General features: G+C 44.7%; 1 protein-coding gene across 1 annotated transcript in view; it reads left to right on the top strand.

The window, feature by feature from the left end:
- The window catches only part of TESMIN (testis expressed metallothionein like protein), a 46712-nt gene extending 32144 nt beyond the window's left edge, over nucleotides 1-14568 (top strand). Inside the window, exons 7-11 of the mRNA XM_043972052.1 lie at nucleotides 1049-1120; nucleotides 9818-9920; nucleotides 11627-11764; nucleotides 12849-13024; nucleotides 14376-14568. Of these exons, the coding sequence (XP_043827987.1) occupies nucleotides 1049-1120; nucleotides 9818-9920; nucleotides 11627-11764; nucleotides 12849-13024; nucleotides 14376-14568 (682 nt within the window). The remainder of the gene's footprint in view (nucleotides 1-1048; nucleotides 1121-9817; nucleotides 9921-11626; nucleotides 11765-12848; nucleotides 13025-14375) is intronic.
- The last annotated feature ends 6532 nt before the right edge of the window (nucleotides 14569-21100 follow it).

A 21100-nucleotide genomic window follows, 5' to 3' on the forward strand; every position in this document is an offset into this window, starting at 1 on the left:
CTACAATTCCTTTAAGCAACCATCCCAGAGCCCCCTCCCTTTTCACAGCCAAACTCCAATTTCTCCCCTTCCGGTCACTTCTCTGTTGCTTGCAGTCTTTGCTCTCTTGGTTGCTGGATCCAATGGCCAGGTCTCAGTTTCACCCTTCTTAACCCTTCTGCAGCACAACACTGACCCCTGTGATGTTCCCTCTCCATATCATTCCACCTTCTGCCTTCGCATGGACAGAGCCCCACCCTCACCCCACCCATTCCCTTAAGGCTCTTCCTCCTCAACTCCTAGTTTCTCTTTGGGTTCCTCTTGAATGCCATCTCTTACAGGAAGCCCTTCCTGATTCCTCCAGTCACTACTGTTTACCCCTCCCCCCCATTTTGTGTTGACATATTGCTTTCAACTAGTACACTATAAGTGCTCTGAGGACAGAAATTGTTTCTTTTTTTTTCCTTTGTGTGCCCAGAACATTTATCAGGTACACAGTAGGTGCTTAATAAATACTTGTTAAATGTACCTGAAGATAACACCTGAGGAAAATCCACAATGATCAAATTATTGAGTGCTTGCTATATGCTTTATTAATATGGGTCATATTAAAAGTATAAATCATTGACATAAAAATAATTGTCTTATTCATTCCCCTCAATTCACACTTTCAACCTATTTGGAAAGCCTTCTCTTGGTCTCCAGAGAACCACAAAAGAGGGTTTTTATTACCCTGGAATGCAAAATGAATACAGAAATGTGGACACCTAGAAGAGAGGTGTGAACCAAAGCAGTTGATGGCATGAATTTGTGATTGCTGCCTTGAGAAGGGGAGCAGTGAGTTACCCACTTGGCCAGACAGTGAATTTCCAGCCCACTGCTTTTAAATCACTCCCACTCTCCTTTTCTAAGATTAGATTTCATAATCAGACACCTACCAATAACTTTAGTCCCTGGTGGTGTGAATTTCCATGTTTGTTACCACAAAGACAAAACACCAGAAGCTTAATGACTCCTCTTTTTTAAAAGGCTAACTATCTGAATACATTTTCTTTTTTAATCCTTGTAGAGTAACTCTTAGTTCATGGGACTCAAAGTCTAAAAAGCCATGTAACTGTACCAAATCCCAGTGTCTGAAATTGTAAGTAATCAAAAATCCTTCATTCTTAAATATGAAATAAGGTTGTTTAGAAATCAGTAAATGGAGAAAGGTCCAGACAATGCCAGGTTGGCAAGGAGTGTACACGTGGCCATGTTGAGCAATGGGGCTGATGTGCACCATGGTGGCCTCTAATGGTCAGTTAAGAACTGGAAACACACTCAAGGTGTGAACACACCTTTGGCTTTGTCACTTGATGTATGGGTGGAGTCACCTGCATCCCAAGGGAGGAGCCTTCCTCTGCCTTCTGTTTGCATTCCCACTGATCATTCATTAACCCCTCAGACCAGTGTTAGCACCTGCTGAACATTAGCTATAAAAACACCTCCAAACTCATAATCTGTTTTATGGTTTATTATCCGCGTGAAAACTAGTGGACACTTTTGCCTTGCCCACCTAGGGCTGCCAACTGTGGAATCTGGGTAAGCAGAGAGGCTGGGCAGTGACCTTCTTAGACACATAGATATTGGCCAGAAGGAGAGAGTGAGTGGCAGAAATAGGGAGTGCGCCTGGACTACTGCTGTAAACAGCGCTACACCACATGGAACCTGTTTCTGTTGCCTGCCCTGCCCCATCCTATGCTGCCTTCAGCTCTTTCTGTGGGCAGCCTCCTGTCTTTAGCTTGGGACTGAAAGTCCTCAGTGGCTAGCAACCATAACCACGTCTCTGTGTAATTTTTCCACTGCAGAGCTCCTTGAGAAGTCAAAGAGAGCCCCTTGGTGGAACAGTGGGGCATGGGCTGGGAGAGTGGAGGGGCCCAAGGGGTGTTGGAGTGGGCCAAAAGTGAGTTGACCATCTTAATTTTCCTAAATCCCAAAGCCCATGAGGACTTGCTAACAAAGCTTTTACTAGTTGAAAATTGAGTTAATTGCTGGAATATAGGACTGAAGATATGATATAGCCTTTGTGAATGCAAGGCATGTCCATTCATGGAAGGAATGAAAAGCTTGGAGACCACATAAGAGTGAGACAAGTCAGGGAAAGTCAGTCCATGATGCACTGGGCTTCTCCTTTGGGGAGAAGAAAGGCTAGGAGGACAAAATTGATCTGTATGAGGAATCCAGGAGAGAAATCTAAGGGCAGCGGGGATTCCCCATGTGGTTCTGTGAGCCTGAGGTCAGGGGAAAGCTTAATCACAGGGATGACAATAGGAGGGAATTCACAGGGTAGAGCAGGGAGGCATAGGTGAGCACTCCTAGGAACCTTCCTTCTTTCCTTATTCCTTCTCTTCCTGTCCCCATAAGCAGAGCTCTTGCATAGGGCAATAGCATGTCGTGTTTGCTCTACTCTATTAGGAGTATATTGAAAATAGGTAGAGGCAAGAATGGCATTATTGACTTCTTACAGCACTAAAGATGGATAGTTTAAATTTAGAAAAATTGATTTGTGTGTTTCACCCAAATTGTTTGCAAGCCTAATAAAATAATAGTTAAAAATTAGAGGGGAAAATTGAAGAATCGTTTATTCACAACACCCCATCATAAAAATACGAGTTTTGTGGTATCCTTTATTTGTGCTTTTCCAGGTGTTTAAATATCGATGCTTCCAGATGACAGATTATTGTAGCATCTAATGTAAAATTCAGTTTCAGAATAGATAGCTCTCATTTTCATTTGGGCAATTTGTAGCAATTCAGCAGACATGTATTGAGCACCTATGGTTTGCAAGGAACTCTGCTTTGTGGAGAGACAAAGCAGTCCCTGCCTTCAAGGATCTTACAGTCTATTGAGGTGAGAGCCCAAACAGAGTTTGCAGAAAATGTCTCCTAATCCTTTGAAAAGTGAGCGTCTCAAAGAGAAATGGGAATTGAATTCTCAGAACAATCTTGGGATACACAGGACGTTTGGGTGACATTTGTATTCATGGACTATTTGGGTATACATTTTGACTTTGGCATGGGGAAAAATCAATAAAGTCACTTCACAGTAAATCTAGGCTGAAAATAAGCTTTTTAAATCATCTGTGCCCCTTATTTGCCAGGATAAGGGGTCTTGAGCCACTAGATTGATGTAGTATAGTTAGAATAACCACATGTTACCGTCTGATGTTATTCTTTCTTTTGCCCCAAATCAGGCGGGAGATCTTCCTCCAGTTTGCCCAGTCAGAGATTGGGAAGTCTCCAGTAGAATCTCTTTATTTAGCCTGTTGACCCTCTCTCTGGGGTGATTTGGCATGGACTTCAATGGATGAACTTGCATGGATCTTGTCTGCTTTTCGTTCCTAATCAGGAATTTTCCCCCAAACTGTACTGTAGTCTGAGGACAGGCATCTTTTTTAGGTGGCGTCTAAAGCAGGGAGGGGTTCTGAACCATTTTGGGGGGAGGTCCTGGACCCTGTTGGTGACAGTGTGGGGAAGCCTGCAGATCCTTTTTATCAATAATGTTGCATAAAACCAAACATAAAGAATATGCAAGGAAACCAATTATATTGAAACACAACTATCAGAAACAGCAACAACAAGGGCCTAAAGGGACTAGGACCATCCTGAATGGGACATACACAAATAGAGGTATTATTTCCCTTCCTGAATGTGTATTGCCAGACTAAATGCCATTGTCATAACAGCAGATAAAGGGTGTGTGAAACATGAACAAAGACCACAGAATTTAAAAGTCTTCATTTTGAGGTAGCTAGGTGGCTTAGTGGATAAAGCACCGGCCCTGGATTCAGGAGGACCTGAGTTCAAATCCAGACTCAGACACTTGACACTAGCTGTGTGACCCTGGGCAAGTCACTTAACCCTCATTGCCCCAGGAAAAAAAAAAAGTCTTCATTGTAATAAGCAATTCCACTTCCTCCATAACGAACTTTCTGCTGCAGCTGGTCATATCAAGCAAAAAGGCATGCTTGAGTTTCAGCCCTCTGGTTGGTGGGCAGGCAATGAGATGGCCAAATGGGCAGCAGGAGAGAGAGGAGAAGAAATCAAAGGCAAGGAGGAGGCTGGACTGAGCACAAACTAGGGAGTCCTGGAGATTTGACAAACCAGAATGTCCATAGGTCTAAAGGGTCATCTTGCCTTATGTTCCAAGTGGACAGATATTTATGTCAGGTACATTTTTTAAGGATTTCACATAACTTTCTATTAATAATTGGGCTATTTAATGCTTACAGGGAACAAGGAAAGTTTCTATGATGATCATATTCATTGACTATTCACTGTTTGATTTCTTTCTTTTTTTTTTTTTTTAGGCAATGGGGGGTAAGTGACTTGCCCACGGTCACACAGCTAGTAAGTGTCAAGTGTCTGAGGCCGGATTTGAACTCAGGTACTCCTGAATCCAGGGCCGGTGCTTTAACCACTACGCCATCTAGCTGCCCCCTTGATTTCATTTTTAAGAGTACAACTTGACAAAATGAATTCCCTTCTTTTTTCTAAGACAAGTTTGTTATAGATAGATTTCTTTTGTGGGAAATGGGTAATAACATTTAATAGTTAAAAAAAAAAGAAGTAGCGAAAGAGAAGAGGAAAATTGAAAATAATTCGTCACTCTGTGGATTATTTGTGCTTTCTCTCTCTTGTCCCCCCATTTGGCTCCCCCTTGGATTTGAGGGAGAAAGTTGGGTGGTGCTGAACTGGCTGAGGGTGGGAGGGTTATGTGAGGAGGTTGGACAAGATGGCCTCAGAGGGCCCCCAGCCTTGGGTCGAGATGCCCATGAATGGAGTCCTTCAAATCTGGAAGTGTCAGCTCCACACCAAGAGCTAAGAGGAATCAGATGGTCTGCCTGGAGAGGGAGTGAGTGCCCTGTCATTGTCAGTGTCCATTCAGAGGCTGGATGACCATATGCCAGGAATGTTTATGGAGAGGATTCCCATTATACAGTGGGAGTTTGAACTAGGTGACCTTTAACTTCCTTCTCTAAGATTCTCTGCTTTTCTGATCAAGGCTGGCCTGTTTGTCTCTCAGGACCAACTTTGGGAATAGGCTCACTCCTTTCTGGAGAATACAAATCCAGTCTCTTACAGAACACAAGCATGGCATGATGTTCCATTTGTTGGCTGGTTTTTCCCTTTTCCCCTCTTCTCCCCTCCCCAACCCCATTCAAATGATTCTTTGTATTTGCCTTTCTCCTTGCCTGCCACACTTTAGAAATCTGAATACAGGTTAGGTCATAAAGGGTTAAATCCTGTGGAGCAGAGAGGACCCCATGGTGCTCAGAAGGATGGGGATTCTCCTGCTTGTGGGCGCACCCCCACCATCTTCATGCAGGGAGAGAAGGGCCCACTTGGAATCTGGGATGGCCTTTCTTTTCCTTTCTTTGCTTTTGTGTGTTCAAGCACTGAAGGTAGACCAAGAGATATCAGAAATGTCAGTGTTGTCAATGTCTTTCAAAAGGAAGAGGAGGAAGCTGATGGGGTGCCTTGCTGTTTTTTCATGACCAGCAAGACCCTGACCTTTCTCTTTCTGGATTAGCTGTTGAACCAACTCATCCACTGAGTCCTTGTGGAATCTTGATGTCAGGAGACCACAGCAGACGTGGTCTTGGGTGAGTGTCAGCTGGAAAAGAAGCAGAGGCAATGGCACCAAGGTTTGTCTCTGCAAAGGGTTCACTGACACACCAAAGCATGCTCCTTTCTGGCTCTTGTCAACCATACTTGACCTTGAGCTGTGCCAATCATTCAGTCCATTCTACCTCATTGGTGATCAGCACTGTCCCAAGATGATGGGGCTGTAGATTGAGATCCAGAAAGGACCTTGGGGGCCACTCTTCACTATTTCACAGAGTTCTGGGTCCAGAGAAATGGACTGACATCTTGAGGTCACTCGATGAAGGTAGACTACATAAGAGTGGATGATCTCACAGTCAATTTACACAAAGCCCTTTCCTTACAACAGCCTTTGATAGGTTAGCAGACTAGCTTCTTAGCAGTTAAGGGACTTGCCCAAGGTCATCCAGTCTGGAAGTAGTACAGCCCTGACTTGAATCCAGTGTTTTTCCTGCTATTACATCCATCAAGGCGAATGTTGACTGTTGGGGTAGTGCTATGAGTTGCCAGCAGGGGGCAGGTGTGACCCCACTGAGAAGGTACCTGGGCCAGCTTCCTGAGGGGAGGATACCAAGACTAAGGAACATTCCTAGATTTTGGAAATAGAAGGAATCTTGGAAGTTCCGAAGACTAAGGAAAGTGAGGCCCAGAGAGCGCAGGTGGTTAACCCCAAGCTACCAAGTAAATAGTGAGCCCACGGTATAGTCTGACTGAATTCAGCATGGTTTTGTAGAGTGAGAACAGACCTTAAGTCAATAGAGAGACAACCTCCAAGTCCCCTCAGCTTGTGACTCTGGGAAAGCCCTTTTACTTCCCCGGGAGCCTCAGTTTCTTTATCTGTAAAGTGGGATAACATTGATACCATTTATCTCACGGCACCATCAAGCAGCAGTTGGCTTTATAGAATCCGAGTGTTGCATCCATATGAACTGTTACTCCTGCAGCCAACAGTGAATCACAGGGTACCAGGATGTTCAAATTAGAAGGCACGATGGAAGCCATCCACATGCCACAGGTACCTGGCCAATGGTCCCATTCCTTTAGGGAAGGAAGGCTTCCTTATAGCCTTTCTGTACTATTCATCACGACTCCTGCCTTTGCCTTCCCCCCAAAAGCCCTGCAGATACTCGGACAGAAGGATGAAATCTGCCCATCCCCCAGCCTTGCCCACGTCTTTTCTCTGACAAGTTCCACATTCCTTCAGCTGATCGCCACATGTCAGGGAATCATGCCCCTCCACTGTGCTGGTCACTCTTCTCTGAATGAACTACCTAGACTATAGACTAGCCAGAATTGATCACAGTAACTGAGAACATTGCAGAGTGCAGTCAGAATACCTGTCTCCTAATTACTGGGAATCCTGCTATTCAGAATTCAGTTCAAGATCACATTCATTTCTTGACCGTCATATTACATTGTTGATTCACGTTAAACCTGGAGTGCACTAAGAGCCCTAGATCTTTTTCAGCCTCCCCCATCTTTTATTTATGAAGCTAATTTAAAAAACAAACAAACAAAAAAACCCTGAGTTCAAAAACCTTAGGTCACTTACCACTCAGTTTAAATTCAGCTCTGTCATTTACTATCCATATTACCTTGGACAAATCAACGAGCCACTATGGGCCTTATTTTCCTCATCTGTAAAATGAAGGGACTGGAATAAATGACCTGTGGGTTCCTTCCCGCTCTGGATCTATGGTCCTATAGTGTCCTGTTTATCTCTATTGAATTTCATCATCTGTCTGTCAACCGTTGTGTCAGCCATCCGTCCCCGTCTTGGGCAAGTAATCTGTTGATTTGATAAGCATGCTATCTGTGCCTTTACTGAAGGCATTGATTAAAAAAATGTTAAGCAGCACAGGGCTAATCCCCAGGCATGAAGACCCTCAGGCAGTCCAAGCTGTTTTACTCTCTCTTGGGGATCTATCCTCCATTAGCCATTTTTGATTTGTCCTTTTCCTAGCCCAAAGATCATTCTCCTTGGCAGAGAAAATGGAATTAAAACCAGAATGAAGCAGTTCTTCCTTTTCTTTGTTGTTACTTATCATTGTGTCATCCATACCAAGCAGCCCTCTGATCCCTTCTTACAGTACTGTGCCATATCAGTGTGGATACACGGGGCACTTACCTAACACCTTATTTGAAAAAAGCCACAGAGAGAAGATGGGATGAAGGGTACATAGCAGACAATGAATGCTGAAATGAGTCACATACGGTCCCAGAATGGTGCCAGGAGTACTGGAGCTCACAATGACCTGAGGCTGTCAAGATGAGGGCAGGACAACAAAAAGGTTAGGCAAAAAGAGTCGCCATTACTGGTTCCAAATCAACTTAGAAGGTGGCCTCCAGGGGAGTGTCCTAGGAAGGCTTGACCATTTGCTGTTTAATATTTTTGTTAATAGTTTGCAGGAGGGCATAGGTGGCCTTACAAATTTGCAGATGAAGTAGAGTTAGGAGGGAGAGCTAACACTGGATGACCGGTTAGAACACTGAGCCAGTTCTAGTAAGATGAAATTTAATAGGAATAAATGTTCAGCCTCCTGTGGGTTTAAAAATCAATTTCACTAGAGTAATATGGGAGAGGTGTGGCTGGGATTTGGACTGTGTTCCACATTGGAGGAAGGCCACTGATTCATGGAAGAGCATCCAGGGAAGGCTAGCCAGGGTGAAGGGTCCAAAGTTGTGCCATGTGAATAGGGGTTGCGGGAATTGGGGGTGCTTATTCTGGAGATGAGAAGACTTAAGAGAGACTTGGTAATCCTCTGGTGGAGGAGGGGTTTAATTGGTTCCCTTAGGCCCCAGAGGGTGGCACCTAGAATCATGGGAGTTAAGTTGCAATGGGACAAATTGAGATTTGTCGAGAAGAATTTTCTAACAATGAGAGCTATCTCAGAGTGGAACATGTCAGCAGCCTAAGGAAGTAGTGGGTTCCCCCTCTTTGGAGGTCATTAAGCAAGGATGAGCCCTTTGGGCTATATTTTAGAGAGGAGTCTTTTCCATCAGGGACTAGATGGGCAGTGAGCTTTCTTGCAATTCTGAAACTCAGTGATTCGGTGATAAAATTCATCTCTTCAGAGGACTTCAAGGGAAGAGAATACACAGGCAAGCCCTCTACTGGTGCACTGAGCATAGGAGATGTGGAGGGAAAAGGAGCATTGGGAAAGAGCAGGACGCGGATGGGGAAGGAGGAAGCAGCTCTGCTGAGTAGGGAACTCTCTTGAGCAGCTTTGGGACAGTCTGAGAGCCCACAAGATTCAAGATGGCTCTTGAATGAGGGTTCTTAGTTGGATCTAAGAGTCATTGGGTGATAATGGGATGAAGGGAGATCACAGTCAGATTCAAGGAGAGCCAGATGGACCTCGAGTCTAAGTCAGGTCGGTGAGTGAGAACCTCTCAGTCCGGGCTCAAGGACCCGGCAGGAGGAGACTCGGAAAGGGGGCGGAGGGGGTGGGGGGAGAAGCCATGGCCAGGAAACAAGGCTAGGCCTGCCTCCACCTGTCTTTGAATTGGCAGCAGCTCTTCTGGTACAGAGGGAAGCCCCACTGAAAGGGCCCTTCAGTCACCGGGAGAGGACATTGGTGGTGGTGACCCTCTCTGTCCCGGACATTTTTATAGCTCATTGCAGCTGTTTTCTGATGAATTGTTTCTAGCACAGTGAGATGGTGCTTCCACTGGAAATGAAGTATTCTTTCAGCAGGAAAGGTACAATGAGAGGGATTTATGGGCTTCATTCAATCAGTAAAGCAGCTGCAGGTAGAGAATGGGCTTTGGGGTCATCCCGGACCCTCACTTGGGCTCTGCTCCCACCGCAGACACATGCTGGCTTTGGGGTGAGAGGTGAGGTGGGTCTCCAGGCCCTGGCAGCTTTCCAAGCCCATGCCCATCAGCACCAGTAGAATTGCATTGCTGGGCTTTCCCACCCCTGAGGAAATCCCAGGTCTGGTCACCAAAAGAGGCCCTCCCCGGTCTCCCTGGCTTGAGGTTGTTGCTTCCCTGGCCAGTGTCCAGGACTGATGGATGCCCAGCCACACCTTAGCTCAGGTTGTAAAGGCAGCCTGTAGCTTCCGTTGCCAGCCCTCCCGGCCCTGGGTATTTATGGATCAGAAACAAACAAATGTGGTCAACTCCCAGCTCCTAGAGGGGCCATTTGCTTGTTTCGGCAGCACCAATCTTCACCTTCGCTTTCTTTTCAGGTACTGTGATTGCTTTGCCAACGGGGACTTTTGCAACAACTGCAACTGCAATAATTGTTACAACAATTTACGGCACGAAATCGAGCGTTTTAAAGCCATTAAGGTAAAGAGCCCCCGGGAATATCCAGCCTTGGGGAATGTGCGCCCTTCAGTGCTAGCCGGGAGGGGCTGAAAGGCTCCCTAATTCAGTGGAGGGAGGGGCTCCAAGGTTCCTAATTCGCCTGTAGAGCGAGCCCGGAGGCGGGTTGGTTTCTGTAGCCGCGGGTGTGGCACGGCTGTGGTACAGAAGCGCCGCCGGGGGAGACTTCTTAGTCTGAGACGGGAAGGGAGCGAGGAAGGCGGAGCTGTCCCACAGCGGAAACTATGCTCCTACACTAACGATCAGAGGTGCGAGAGGGCACTTCCATGAGGTGTGTGCCCTGCGTTCTCCCGGATAGCCTGGAAATTCACGTACCAACGCCCTCTTCCGCAGTATGAAAGGAGAAGGGAGGGAGCGGTAAGGTTAGGCATAGAGCCACCTACGTGCCATAGTGAATAGAGGACTAGATTTGGGAGTCAGGAAAACCTGGGTTCAAATCCTGCATTGGACATTTAGGAACTTTGTGACCCTGGGTGAGTCACTTAACTCCACGCCTCAGTTTCTTCATTTGTAAAATGAGGGTAGTTGTGAAAATCAAATCAGATAATATAGAGCTTTGCAGATCTTAAAAGCCCTGTGTAGGGGGCAGCTAGGTGGCCCAGTGGATAAAGCACTGGCCCTGGATTCAGGGAGACCAGAGTTCAAGTCTGGCCTCAGACACTTGACACTTACTGACTGTGTGACCCTGGGCAAATCACTCAACCCTGTTTGCCTCAGTTTCTTCGTCTGTAAAATGAGCTGGAGAAAGAAATGGCAAACTCCAAGAAAATCCAAGGGTGGTCACAGAGGGTCTGACAGGACTGAACAGTTAAGATGCTGTTGTTGTCATCATCATTCTCCAGAGGGTGTTTAAGTAGATGTTGTTTATCTGTAAAATTAGGGACCTGGGCCTCTCAGCTCCTCCTAACCCTGGGTCCTTGGTCTTCCACAACCCAGGGAAGAAGAAGGGTCGAAGGCCTAGATGCCCAACAGCAGCTTCACTGTTGACAAAGCACTTAACTGACCACAGTCCTGTGCTGTTGGCAAGGCAGTTGTGCAGAGCCCCGTGTTCACTGAAGAGGAAACAGGCTCTGGGAGGGAAGTGACTTGCCCACACAGCCAGTCAATGGCAGAGAAGTTCAGCAGTCTATTATACTTCCAACCAGCTTCTGAAAATAAAATTCTCATTATGTGAAAAAGAAAATGACACGTGTTGACATGGCTTGTGATGGTTGGTCATTTCACCTAATTGAATTGCTCATGTGGAACGTGGAGAAAATCAGCCCTTAATGTGAAAGACCTTCTCAATTTGACTGTGGCTGGCTGGCTGGCTGCAGAGAGAACCCTGTGAGAGATTTCCCTCCTCCTCTGGGTAAACTTTAACCGAAAGAACATGCTCTTAAAGGCAAAGGCACTCTCTCCATTTAAGAGGACAAAAGCTCCTTTTTATGAATGTAACTGCAAAGGAAATTGTTGAAATAAAAGTAAAATTAAAAACTGAATAAAAAGAGAAAGTGATGCACTGTCATAGTTATCGAGCTGGTTTGCCAATTGTTTGCTCGGGATATATGGCAGATACATACAGATGTGTGCACAGATGCATTAGTGTACGAGTTCCTGAAATGTGTTCTTTAGTAATACACACCAAAACATTGGGGGAATTTCTCACCTGCCTCATCTTTCTCTCTCAGGCCTGTCTCGATAGAAATCCAGAAGCCTTCCAACCCAAGATTGGGAAAGGAAAACTGGGGGATATTAAGCCTCGTCATAACAAAGGGTGTAATTGCAAGAGGTCCGGCTGTCTTAAGAATTACTGTGAGTGCTATGAGGTGAGTCATTCCATCTCCTGCCTTGGCAAATAAAGTCTTCTTCCCACTCAAGTAACTCAGGGCCCTATTTTAAAAAACAACCAAAAATCGTAGCGAATTTCTGACTACATTTATAAAGAGCCACCAGATTGTATTTGTTTCCCAGATGTAATCTGAATTTTTGGAAGTCAGTCAACAAGAGTTTACTACATCTTCTACCAAGTAAGTTTAACTTACTACTAAGGCACTATGTTGTGTGTCTAAGTGCAGAGGAGACAAACAAAGGTCAAAGGAAGACAGCCCTGCCCTCAAAGGCTTTTACAATCTGAGATCTGACATTTACACAAGACTTTATTTGTTATTATCAATGCCTTATTACTCTCTACCTTTCTCTTAAAAGGTAAAATACATTTATAAGTAAATTTCTTTATAAGGTGGAATTTGACTTTGGGATTTTGGCTCAAATATTGGCGTCTCATGAAAAAATGACATTAGCCATATCTCCTTGGTTCATGGGCAGAGAACAAGGTAGGGAGGGCTCAGAAAGGAGCCTTTGACGGCTCTCCCAAATGCCCCCTTTGCAGCCACCACTGACTCTTCCTGGTGTGGGGGGATTTCTAGAAGGAGCAAACACAACCCCTTCTCCCATTTTACTCAGTGCTTGGCTAATTGGCTGATGCAAACACATGCATAAAAACCCCAACACATGCATCCACAGTCACTTCACTGTCAGGAGCTGTGTCTTGACCCCATTGATTCTGAGCTCTGGAGAATGAAAGGAAACATCTTCTCACAGAAGCGAGAACACACTCCTATTCTGCCACTCCCTCCCCCTTCTGACTTTCTGGTCCACACCTCAATCACCTGCCTTTTTGCATGTGGAAACCGACAGATTTTCTATGGAATTAGAAGAGAGTTTTCTTTGTAGATCACTTCTCTTCTTGCACACTTACCCTCACCCATTAAGATTCAAATGGAGTGGGTTGGTTTTAAATAAGATATGTTGGCTTTTGGTTTTTTGGCTTGTGGAGCTCTTTCCGCACATTGTAAGCTCTTACCAAGTGTTTTCTCAGTTGAATTTTAATCAAAGCATTTATGTTGCCAGGCCAAAATTATGTGTTCTTCTATTTGCAAATGTATTGGTTGCAAAAATTATGAAGAAAGCCCGGAACGAAAAACCCTCCTGAACATGCCTAACTATGTGGAGATTGGAGGGGCTGAAGGAAGCCATCTTTTCTCACCATCCAAGTTTGCAGTGTTGCCCAAGTTCAGGAAGGACAGGTAAGCAACTCTAAATTGTAGCTCAGTAAGGAGAAAAGAAAAGTAAAATTTGGAGGGAAGGTAAGAAGAAATCTGGGCCTGGCAATATGAATTTCTCAGGTATTTGCGCATATGTCTCTGATGGTGGCCCAAAGCAGAGCTCAGGGCATCTGTGTTTGAAGATATTGGGGTGAAGTGACTTGCCCAGGGTCACACAGCTAGTGTGTCAAATGTCTGAGGCTGGACTTGAACTCAGGTCCTCCTGACTCCAGGGGTGCCACTCTATCCACTGCAGCACCCCCTAGTGTCCCCAACAGCTAACATTTCTATAGCCCTTTCTCCAGGGCAGGCTCCACAATAGCCCTGAGGTGGGCGATGTTGTTATCCCCATTTTAGAGATGAGGAAACTGAGGCAGCCAGAGGTTCCCTGATTTAGTCAGTGAGTCAGGTCTTCCTGACTCCAGGCCCCGCTTTTTATTCCCTGGGCTACCCAGCCCACACAGGGTCATGCAGCCTCTCCCTACAAGTCTCTGCATGGAAGTAGGCATGAGGAGACCACCCTGATAGAGCCCTCCTCCCTTTCTCTGACCCCCACCCCAACCAAAATGTAGAAAAGTCTTTCATTCAGACTCTCTGGGCCTCATCAGCTCCTCAATTCTGTGATTCAGAATGTCCTCGGGACCTGGCATAAGGTATGCATGGCATGGGGATGTCTCAGCTCATTAGCTGGTTACTACCCATTCCAAGCCCTCATTGTGGTGGTGGTGGGTGACCCTGGGCTTCAACCAAGTGAGAAAGGTGCCCCTTTGGAGCCAACTGGGAGAGGGTGGATCTGTCGTCTGGGGCTACCTGCATCTCATGGAGGCTGTCTTGTTGGGCGTGGGTGGGAGGGGTTTGGGCAGCTGTGGTGGCAGAGTCAGCAGCAGCACAACTGTCCACATTTTATTTTACTGAGGTCCTTCGCTCCAGCATAGACATTCTCTAGAGACCTCAGGTCAAAGGTGACTAATGTGGGTGTACAGACCTTTCTGGTCCTGATTAAACACTAGAGATGCATTTGGCTGCAGGGGATTTGAAAGCCTCTGATGCTCTAGGGGAAAGTGTTTTGCTTGATAATTATGTCAAGGATGCTTAGAACCTGTCAGGATCAGGTCAGGAAATCTGCAGATTTCTCTTTTGTAGTGAAAGGTTCTTTATGGGACCTCACCAGTCAATACTGTGCAGGCTCAGGAGACCCAGAGCAGGCCTTGGCTCCCTTGCCACATGACGGTTAGTAGGACTCGTGAATCCGAACTTTGCACTGAATAGCAGTGGGGTTTTTGAAGCACAAGCCCTTGAAATGTCGCCCTTGTAACTGGCTCGTTTCCAACAGGCGACCTTATACATGTATCTCCTGGGAAGTGGTGGAAGCGACTTGTGCCTGCCTGCTGGCCCAAGGAGAAGAGGCGGAGAAGGGGCACTGCTCCGCGTGCCTGGCAGAGCAGATGATCCTCGAGGAGTTTGGGAGGTGTCTGTCCCAGATTCTTCACACGGAATTCAAATCCAAAGGGTTGAAAGTCGAGTAGCCTGGAGCATCCTGGCGAGTGAGGGAGGTCTCCCCCATGACAATGCTCAAAATGGAAACTCTGTCTTGGTATATGTAGGAAGCGGCTAACAAGGCCTAGTTCAGATGGTCCCCTGGAGCATGAAGGGCCGCGCCGCCCATGCACCCACGAATGTAGGAAATCTGTTCGTTGAGTCCCCGGAGGACGTCCCGGGCTGATGTCTCCATGCGCCATTATCTGGGGGGAGGGGGGGGGAGGATTCCTGGGATCCACAATAATTCTTTGAATTGGAAATCACCCAATAGTAGGCTGGCCTCAAGCAAGAAGAATCAGGTTGGGTCCCTTCTCCCACCGCACCCCCTCCAGAGAATTCCCTTCCAGACAGATGCTGCTGAGCCTTGAGAGCTTTCAGTAACAATCTTCTCTTCGGAAATTCTTTGGAAGGGTCGTTACGCTACAGCTACATTTGTTGAAGAATTGTTGAGCTCCCTGAGGATGTCAGGGGTAAAGGGGGTCCCCATGTCCTCCGATTAGCTGACTCACCCTAAGGGTTTACAAACAGGGTGTGTGGTAGCCTCTGCAGGCTCTCTGTCCTCTGGGACTCATTCTAGGGCTTGGAAATCTGGCCCTTTTGAATTGTGCAAAGGGCCCACTTTCCAGCGAGCCTCTGCATTGTTAGTGGGCTTTATTATTATTATTATTACTGCCCTGCATCGGCATGCAGATAGGCTCGATTAGCATAAAGGGTCTCTCTAAGATGGATAAGGATCCCTACACACACAAATGTTGGAAAGGTCTCAACTATCCCCAGAGTGAAACATGCCTTGGAACCACTCCTCTCAGTTGGTTAGTGGTTCTTAGTGATGGCAGCTGCCCCAGAATGGTACATTGGTCCCAAAAAAGTGACGGACTTTTGGGGAGAGCCTGGCTAAGTGAGTGACATTCACAGTGTGCTATTGCTATGGATCCAGAAGCAGATAAGTTGGTCATTACGCAAAGGGCTGGCTCTTTGCTCCACAGCAATGTCCTAACTCTCCATCAGGGAGAAGAGCAAAGCTCAGTTCCTGGGGAGAGATTCCTGAAAGGAAGACAGGGAACACTTGGTCCTGTCCCTAATCCAATCCCTACATAGCGTCTGGGGGACTGAAGCCCCTAGGGGAAGGCCAAGAGGCAGGGCAGAGGAGGTAGACAAGCCTGAAGGACCAGGCTTCCCAGCACCTGAGCCCTCCTGGGCTCCCCATGGCCCCTGACCGAGGTGGGAGGGACCTAGGCCTATCCTGCATTGACTGCCTGAAGACAAAGCAGTGTAGTGCCACGAATGGCATGATGGAGGGAGAAAAGGGCCCCGTTCAGTGAAGGCAACCTTTAATCCGGGGAGGAAGAGGAGGAGCCTCAGAGGCCAGGCCACAGGCACTGTTCCAGGCATGCGCTCTGCAGGGCAGGGTTTTCTCAGTGCACACTTGGGATTTCTTCTCTTCTACATGGCTGAGCTCTAGCTGCAGCTGGACAATCTGGAAGGAGCCAAGAGCTCCCCCAGGAAGGGCAGAGAAACTGGCTGATTCAGTGCCAGGAAGAGCCAGCCAGAGACTGCCTTCTTTTCCAGTGAAATCGGAGATTAAAATCTCTGTAAGTACAAATATATGTGTGACTCTACAGTAATGACTGAAATGAAGAGTTATCTAGAACTCAAAGACTATACAATTCCACTTCTCTTTCTGTTCAATGGGGAAAAACTAAGAGTTGTTATTTAGAACTATAAAAATAGCATGCCCTTGTTTCATGCTATGGTCAGGCATCTTTCTCACTAGCCATCAAAAGGCACAGATGATGTAAACCCATGACCTGGAATTGTGAAAATGAGACCTCCCCGCACCCCCACCATTTTAGAAGCGGTCCAATCCAGCTTAATTGGACCTTTCCAGAACCAGGCAGGACATTAGAAACCTCTGAGATGAACTCTAAAAGGCTTCTCCTCCATCCCTCCCTCGCTCCCTCTTTGAGCAAATGTCTCACTCAGTGCTAGAAGCCTGGGTGCAAAAGCAGCAGGCAGTAGGACATGACTAACTTTGGCAGCTCTGTCTTGTTCTTTCAGCCCTCATTTAGGTCTCGGCGCCCTGTGCCCTTTAAGTTCTCCTGGCTGCCCTCAGTATTCAGAGAAGTAGAATGGGCTGCAGCAAGTGTGTGGGATGCAAGGAAGTGAGCCTGGGGCATGAGGTTTGGGGTCCAGGGCCACCGCTCTCTATGGGTATTCTTCCTTGCATATTTCTGCATTTTAGTTTTATTTATCCAGATAAACCCCAGCATCTTAGTCCTCAAGTAAAAGGAGCTGAGAAGGGGCCATAAGCACGAGCACTGCTGGCTCTCCAGGAAAGCTCGCAGGTGTCTCTTTGGAGGTGCCTCTTTGGAGGTGCGCTTCTCCTCCTCTCTTTGGGAGAGTTGGGTCCATTCAAAGCCCAGAGTGCTTTGCTACCCCTCCTGGTGTTTCCCTGCAAAGGAAATAATGAAGCTTGATCCACTCCAGTTTCTGGCTTGTCCATTGGCCATGGGCTGGTGTATCAAGAGTACACTAGGGGCAGATGGGAAGGGTGAGGATGGGCAGCCCTGGGACCCTGGGCTAGCACGCCCACATGGCCGTTTCTCATTCCTCCTTTGATAGAGTAGGACAGAGGGTCAGAGCTGGCCAAGTCATCCCCAGGCTCATAGGCCTGGGGAGAAGGGGACATTTTTCCTCTTTGCTTTCATGCAAAAGAGAAATTGAGGTCGCTGTCTGAACTGAAAAGATTGTCCATTCTCCTGGTCATAGCTGTACTAGCCACTGTGACCCTTTTTAAACTTGAGGCCACTTCTTCTTCGTATTGGTTTAACCACTTAGCTGCTATTATTTATTAACTTGGTAAAAGTATCAATTCACCAATAGCTAATTGACATTGTTTTTTCTTTAATTCTTGTTATTCTTAGATGCATTTATTATTTTTAATAAACAAAATTATTATCTGGGACATCCCAAATGTAATAAAGTAAAACAAAGTTTTATTTCATAGTTAGTGCATCAGTTGCTAGTATAAACTATCTAGGATTGAATGCTTGAGTGCTCTTGATTTGGGCAGTATTTAACACATAGTAAGTTTGTAGTCTACCCTTTAGACTTAACTATGATTCAAATTATTTATTGCTAGAGAAAAAATATATCTATTGGTATTTTGATTTAAAAAATAAATGCTTAAATTTATAAAGTACTGTGTTTTTATTACCAAATGTTAAGTATTCTAATTATTATTAAATATTTCTAATAGACTATGAGATTAATTAGCTTGATGTTTGGCAAGTCCTTATTTAGGTTTGTGTGGAATCAAAGACACATGGGTGTGGGCATGTCCTGGAGCCCATCCATTGAGCTCCAACAAGCCCTGTCTGTAATTGAAAGCTTTCTTTTCTTCTAACTTCCAACCAGTTGGACAGATGCTGGGCCTCCCCTAGGTCCTCTTCCTTTTCATCCCTTTGTTTATCTGAAGAACATTCTCCAACCTATTTGATGTAACAGTTCCAAGACTTTGAAATCCCTTTTGTGTTTCCAGTTTCTCCTAAAAGAACAGAAGGGCATCAAAAATGACAAATACACACACGCACAATTTTGAGATAAAAGAAGCTTGTGTCTTCTGTTTGTATCACAGTAGAAATATTTATATTTGACATATACAGGCATTTGATCTTATTTTATAATTTTTTTACTCTAGTGATTTAACTTTATTACTTACTCTAGTCATTTACTTTTAGCCAGTCATTCCCCCTTAGGAGGGTGAGATTCTGCTAAGGGTCTAATCCTATACAAAAGCACACAGGTTACAGTACTCTTTGTAGGTAGCTCACAGATGGATTTACCAGAGACACTTATTTTATTCCATTTGTAACCAAAGACAGTGATGGGGGAAGGCAGGGGGGGGCGCTATTCCAGATTATGGTGGATGAGTTGTCTGTAGTAAAACAGGTTCTGTTACTAGCTATATTCAAATGGACTAAGAATTCCACAAACATGGACCACAGCTCTCAAGCTTCTTCAGGCTCCCATGTAATTGCTTTGCATTCCAGAGCATGCTCTGTAGAGAAGCATTCATTCCAAATTAAATAATAACCCTGAGGTAAATTGGATGTCTTTTTAAGGTAACAGAAGATAGATCACAAGTCACTCTTATCTAAGATAACAAATTTTGCTGAAATTTTTTAACATAGAACAGAAAATATTTATATTAATCTCATTCAATAATAGAATTATACCTTAGCCTCACAAAGCTTTATATCATTGCCTAATTATTCCCATATTGTTGTGAGATATTAAACCTTATATTATGCAGAAACATATAATTAGTAACAGGCAACTGACAGGACCAAACACTCATCCACTTAGTTGTTTGGGATATGGAAAGGCCTGTAATTCTAGGCTGAAGAGTTCAGATCTTACAACCTGCAAATGGGCTGCAGTATTGGCCTCTTGGATAAAGATCGAATATTCTGCTCATATCTTCTACAGATCACCCGCTATAATTATAGAAATCTACCATTAAAGGGAAGTAGGTGCATAGCTATAGGAAGAGAAAAATGTTCCCCTAAGGTGGTGTCCATTCCAGGCTAGTCATGTGGACAGCCAGTTCCTCTGAGAACGTGTCATAGCCAACCATCGAGTCAGCCAACTGGGAAATGTTCCATTGTCATATAGGCAAAAATGAGTCAGGAAAATTCTATTTCAGCCCATGCCAAACATTGTTCTCCCAGCTTTTCCCATGAGACAGAACTCTACCTGCAGTTCATAGACGTCAGCCCCATAGAATTCCTGGTGTTCTGGATCATTGGTTCAATGGCATTTCTCCATAATCGTGTCTGGGATCAGACTCAATACTGTCCCATAAAAGTTTACCCTGGACAGCAAATTTCACTAATAATGCTGAGGGATGGATATAAACTACTTTCATGTTGTTACAATAAATTAGCTAGCAAAATTTAGCAGACTTTCTAAAAATCACAAAAAAGAAATTTTACTTGACATTCCTTTCTATTAGTATTTCTGCTCTTCAAAAACAGCTTAAAATTCATCCTGATGTAAAAGGGCAGTCATTAGAAGCTAATAAATTGATAATATTCTGTAAGTTCACAAACATAGTGAATATATGATAGCTACAAACCTCTAGATTGACAGTTATCGATCTCATATTCAACCTTTCAAGCAAAAATAAATCTTTTGACTGGTTAAGACTAAGTTGCCTAAAGTAGCAGGATATAAAAATAAATCCACATAAATTATCAGCATTTCTATACATGACCAACAAAGTCCAGCAGCAAGAGATAGAAAGAGAAATTCCATTTAAAGTAATGGTAGATAATATAAAATACTTTGGAGTCTACTTGCCAAGACAAACCAAGGAACTATATGAACACAATTACCAAACACTTTTCACACAATTCAAATCAGATCTAAATAATTGGAAAGATATCAATTGCTCATGGATAGGCTGAGCTAATAGAGTAAAAATGTCAATTCTACCTAAATTAATTTACTTATTCAGTGCCATACCAATCAGACTACCTAAAAATTATTCTACAGAGCTAGAAAAAATGATAACAAAATTCATCTGGAAAAACAAAAAGTCAAGAATATCAAGGGAAATAATGAAAAAAATGCACAGGAAGGTGGGTTAGCTGTACCAAATCTGGAGCTTTACTATAAAGCAACAGTCATCAAAACTATCTGGTACTGGCTAAGAAATAGAGTGGAGGATCAATGGAATAGGCTAGGCACAGGAGACACAGTAGTAAATGACACTAGTAATGTAGTGTTCGATAAACCCAAAGACTCCAGCTTCTGGAATAGGAACTCAGTATTTGACAAAAACTGCTGGAAAAACTGGAAGATAGTATGGCAGAAATTAGGCATAGACCAACATCTTACACCTTATACTAAAATAAGGTCGGGGCAGCTAGGTGGTGCAGTGGATAAAGCACCAGCCCTGAATTCAGGGGTTCCTGGGTTCAAATCTGGCCTCAGACACTTGACACTTACTAGCTGTGTGACCCTGGGCAAGTCACTTAACCCTCATTGCCCTGCAAAAAAAAAAAAGGTCAAAATGGGTACATGATTTAGACATAAGAGGTGATACCATAGGTAAATTAAGAGAGGAAGGAATAGTCTACCTTTCAGATCTTTGGAGAGAAGAACAGTTTGTGACCAAACAAGAGATAGAGAATATTATGAAATGCAAAATGGAGGGTTTTTATTACATTAGATTAAAAAGGTTTTGTACAAATTTATAAGAATCCAAGTCATTCCCCTATTGAGAAATGGTCAAAGGATATGAACAGGCAGTTTTCTGATGAAGAAACCAAAGCTATCTATTCCCATATGAAAAAATGCTCTAAATCTCTAATGATTAGAGAGATGCAAATTAAAACAACTCTGAGGTACCACCTAACACCTATCAGATTGGCTAAAATGACAAAAAAGGAAAATAATAAATGTTGGAGAGGCTGTGAAAAAATTGGAACACTGATGCATTGTTGGTGGGGC

This window comes from Dromiciops gliroides, chromosome 6 (genome assembly GCF_019393635.1).
Source record: "Dromiciops gliroides isolate mDroGli1 chromosome 6, mDroGli1.pri, whole genome shotgun sequence".
Taxonomy (NCBI): Eukaryota; Metazoa; Chordata; class Mammalia; order Microbiotheria; family Microbiotheriidae; genus Dromiciops; species Dromiciops gliroides.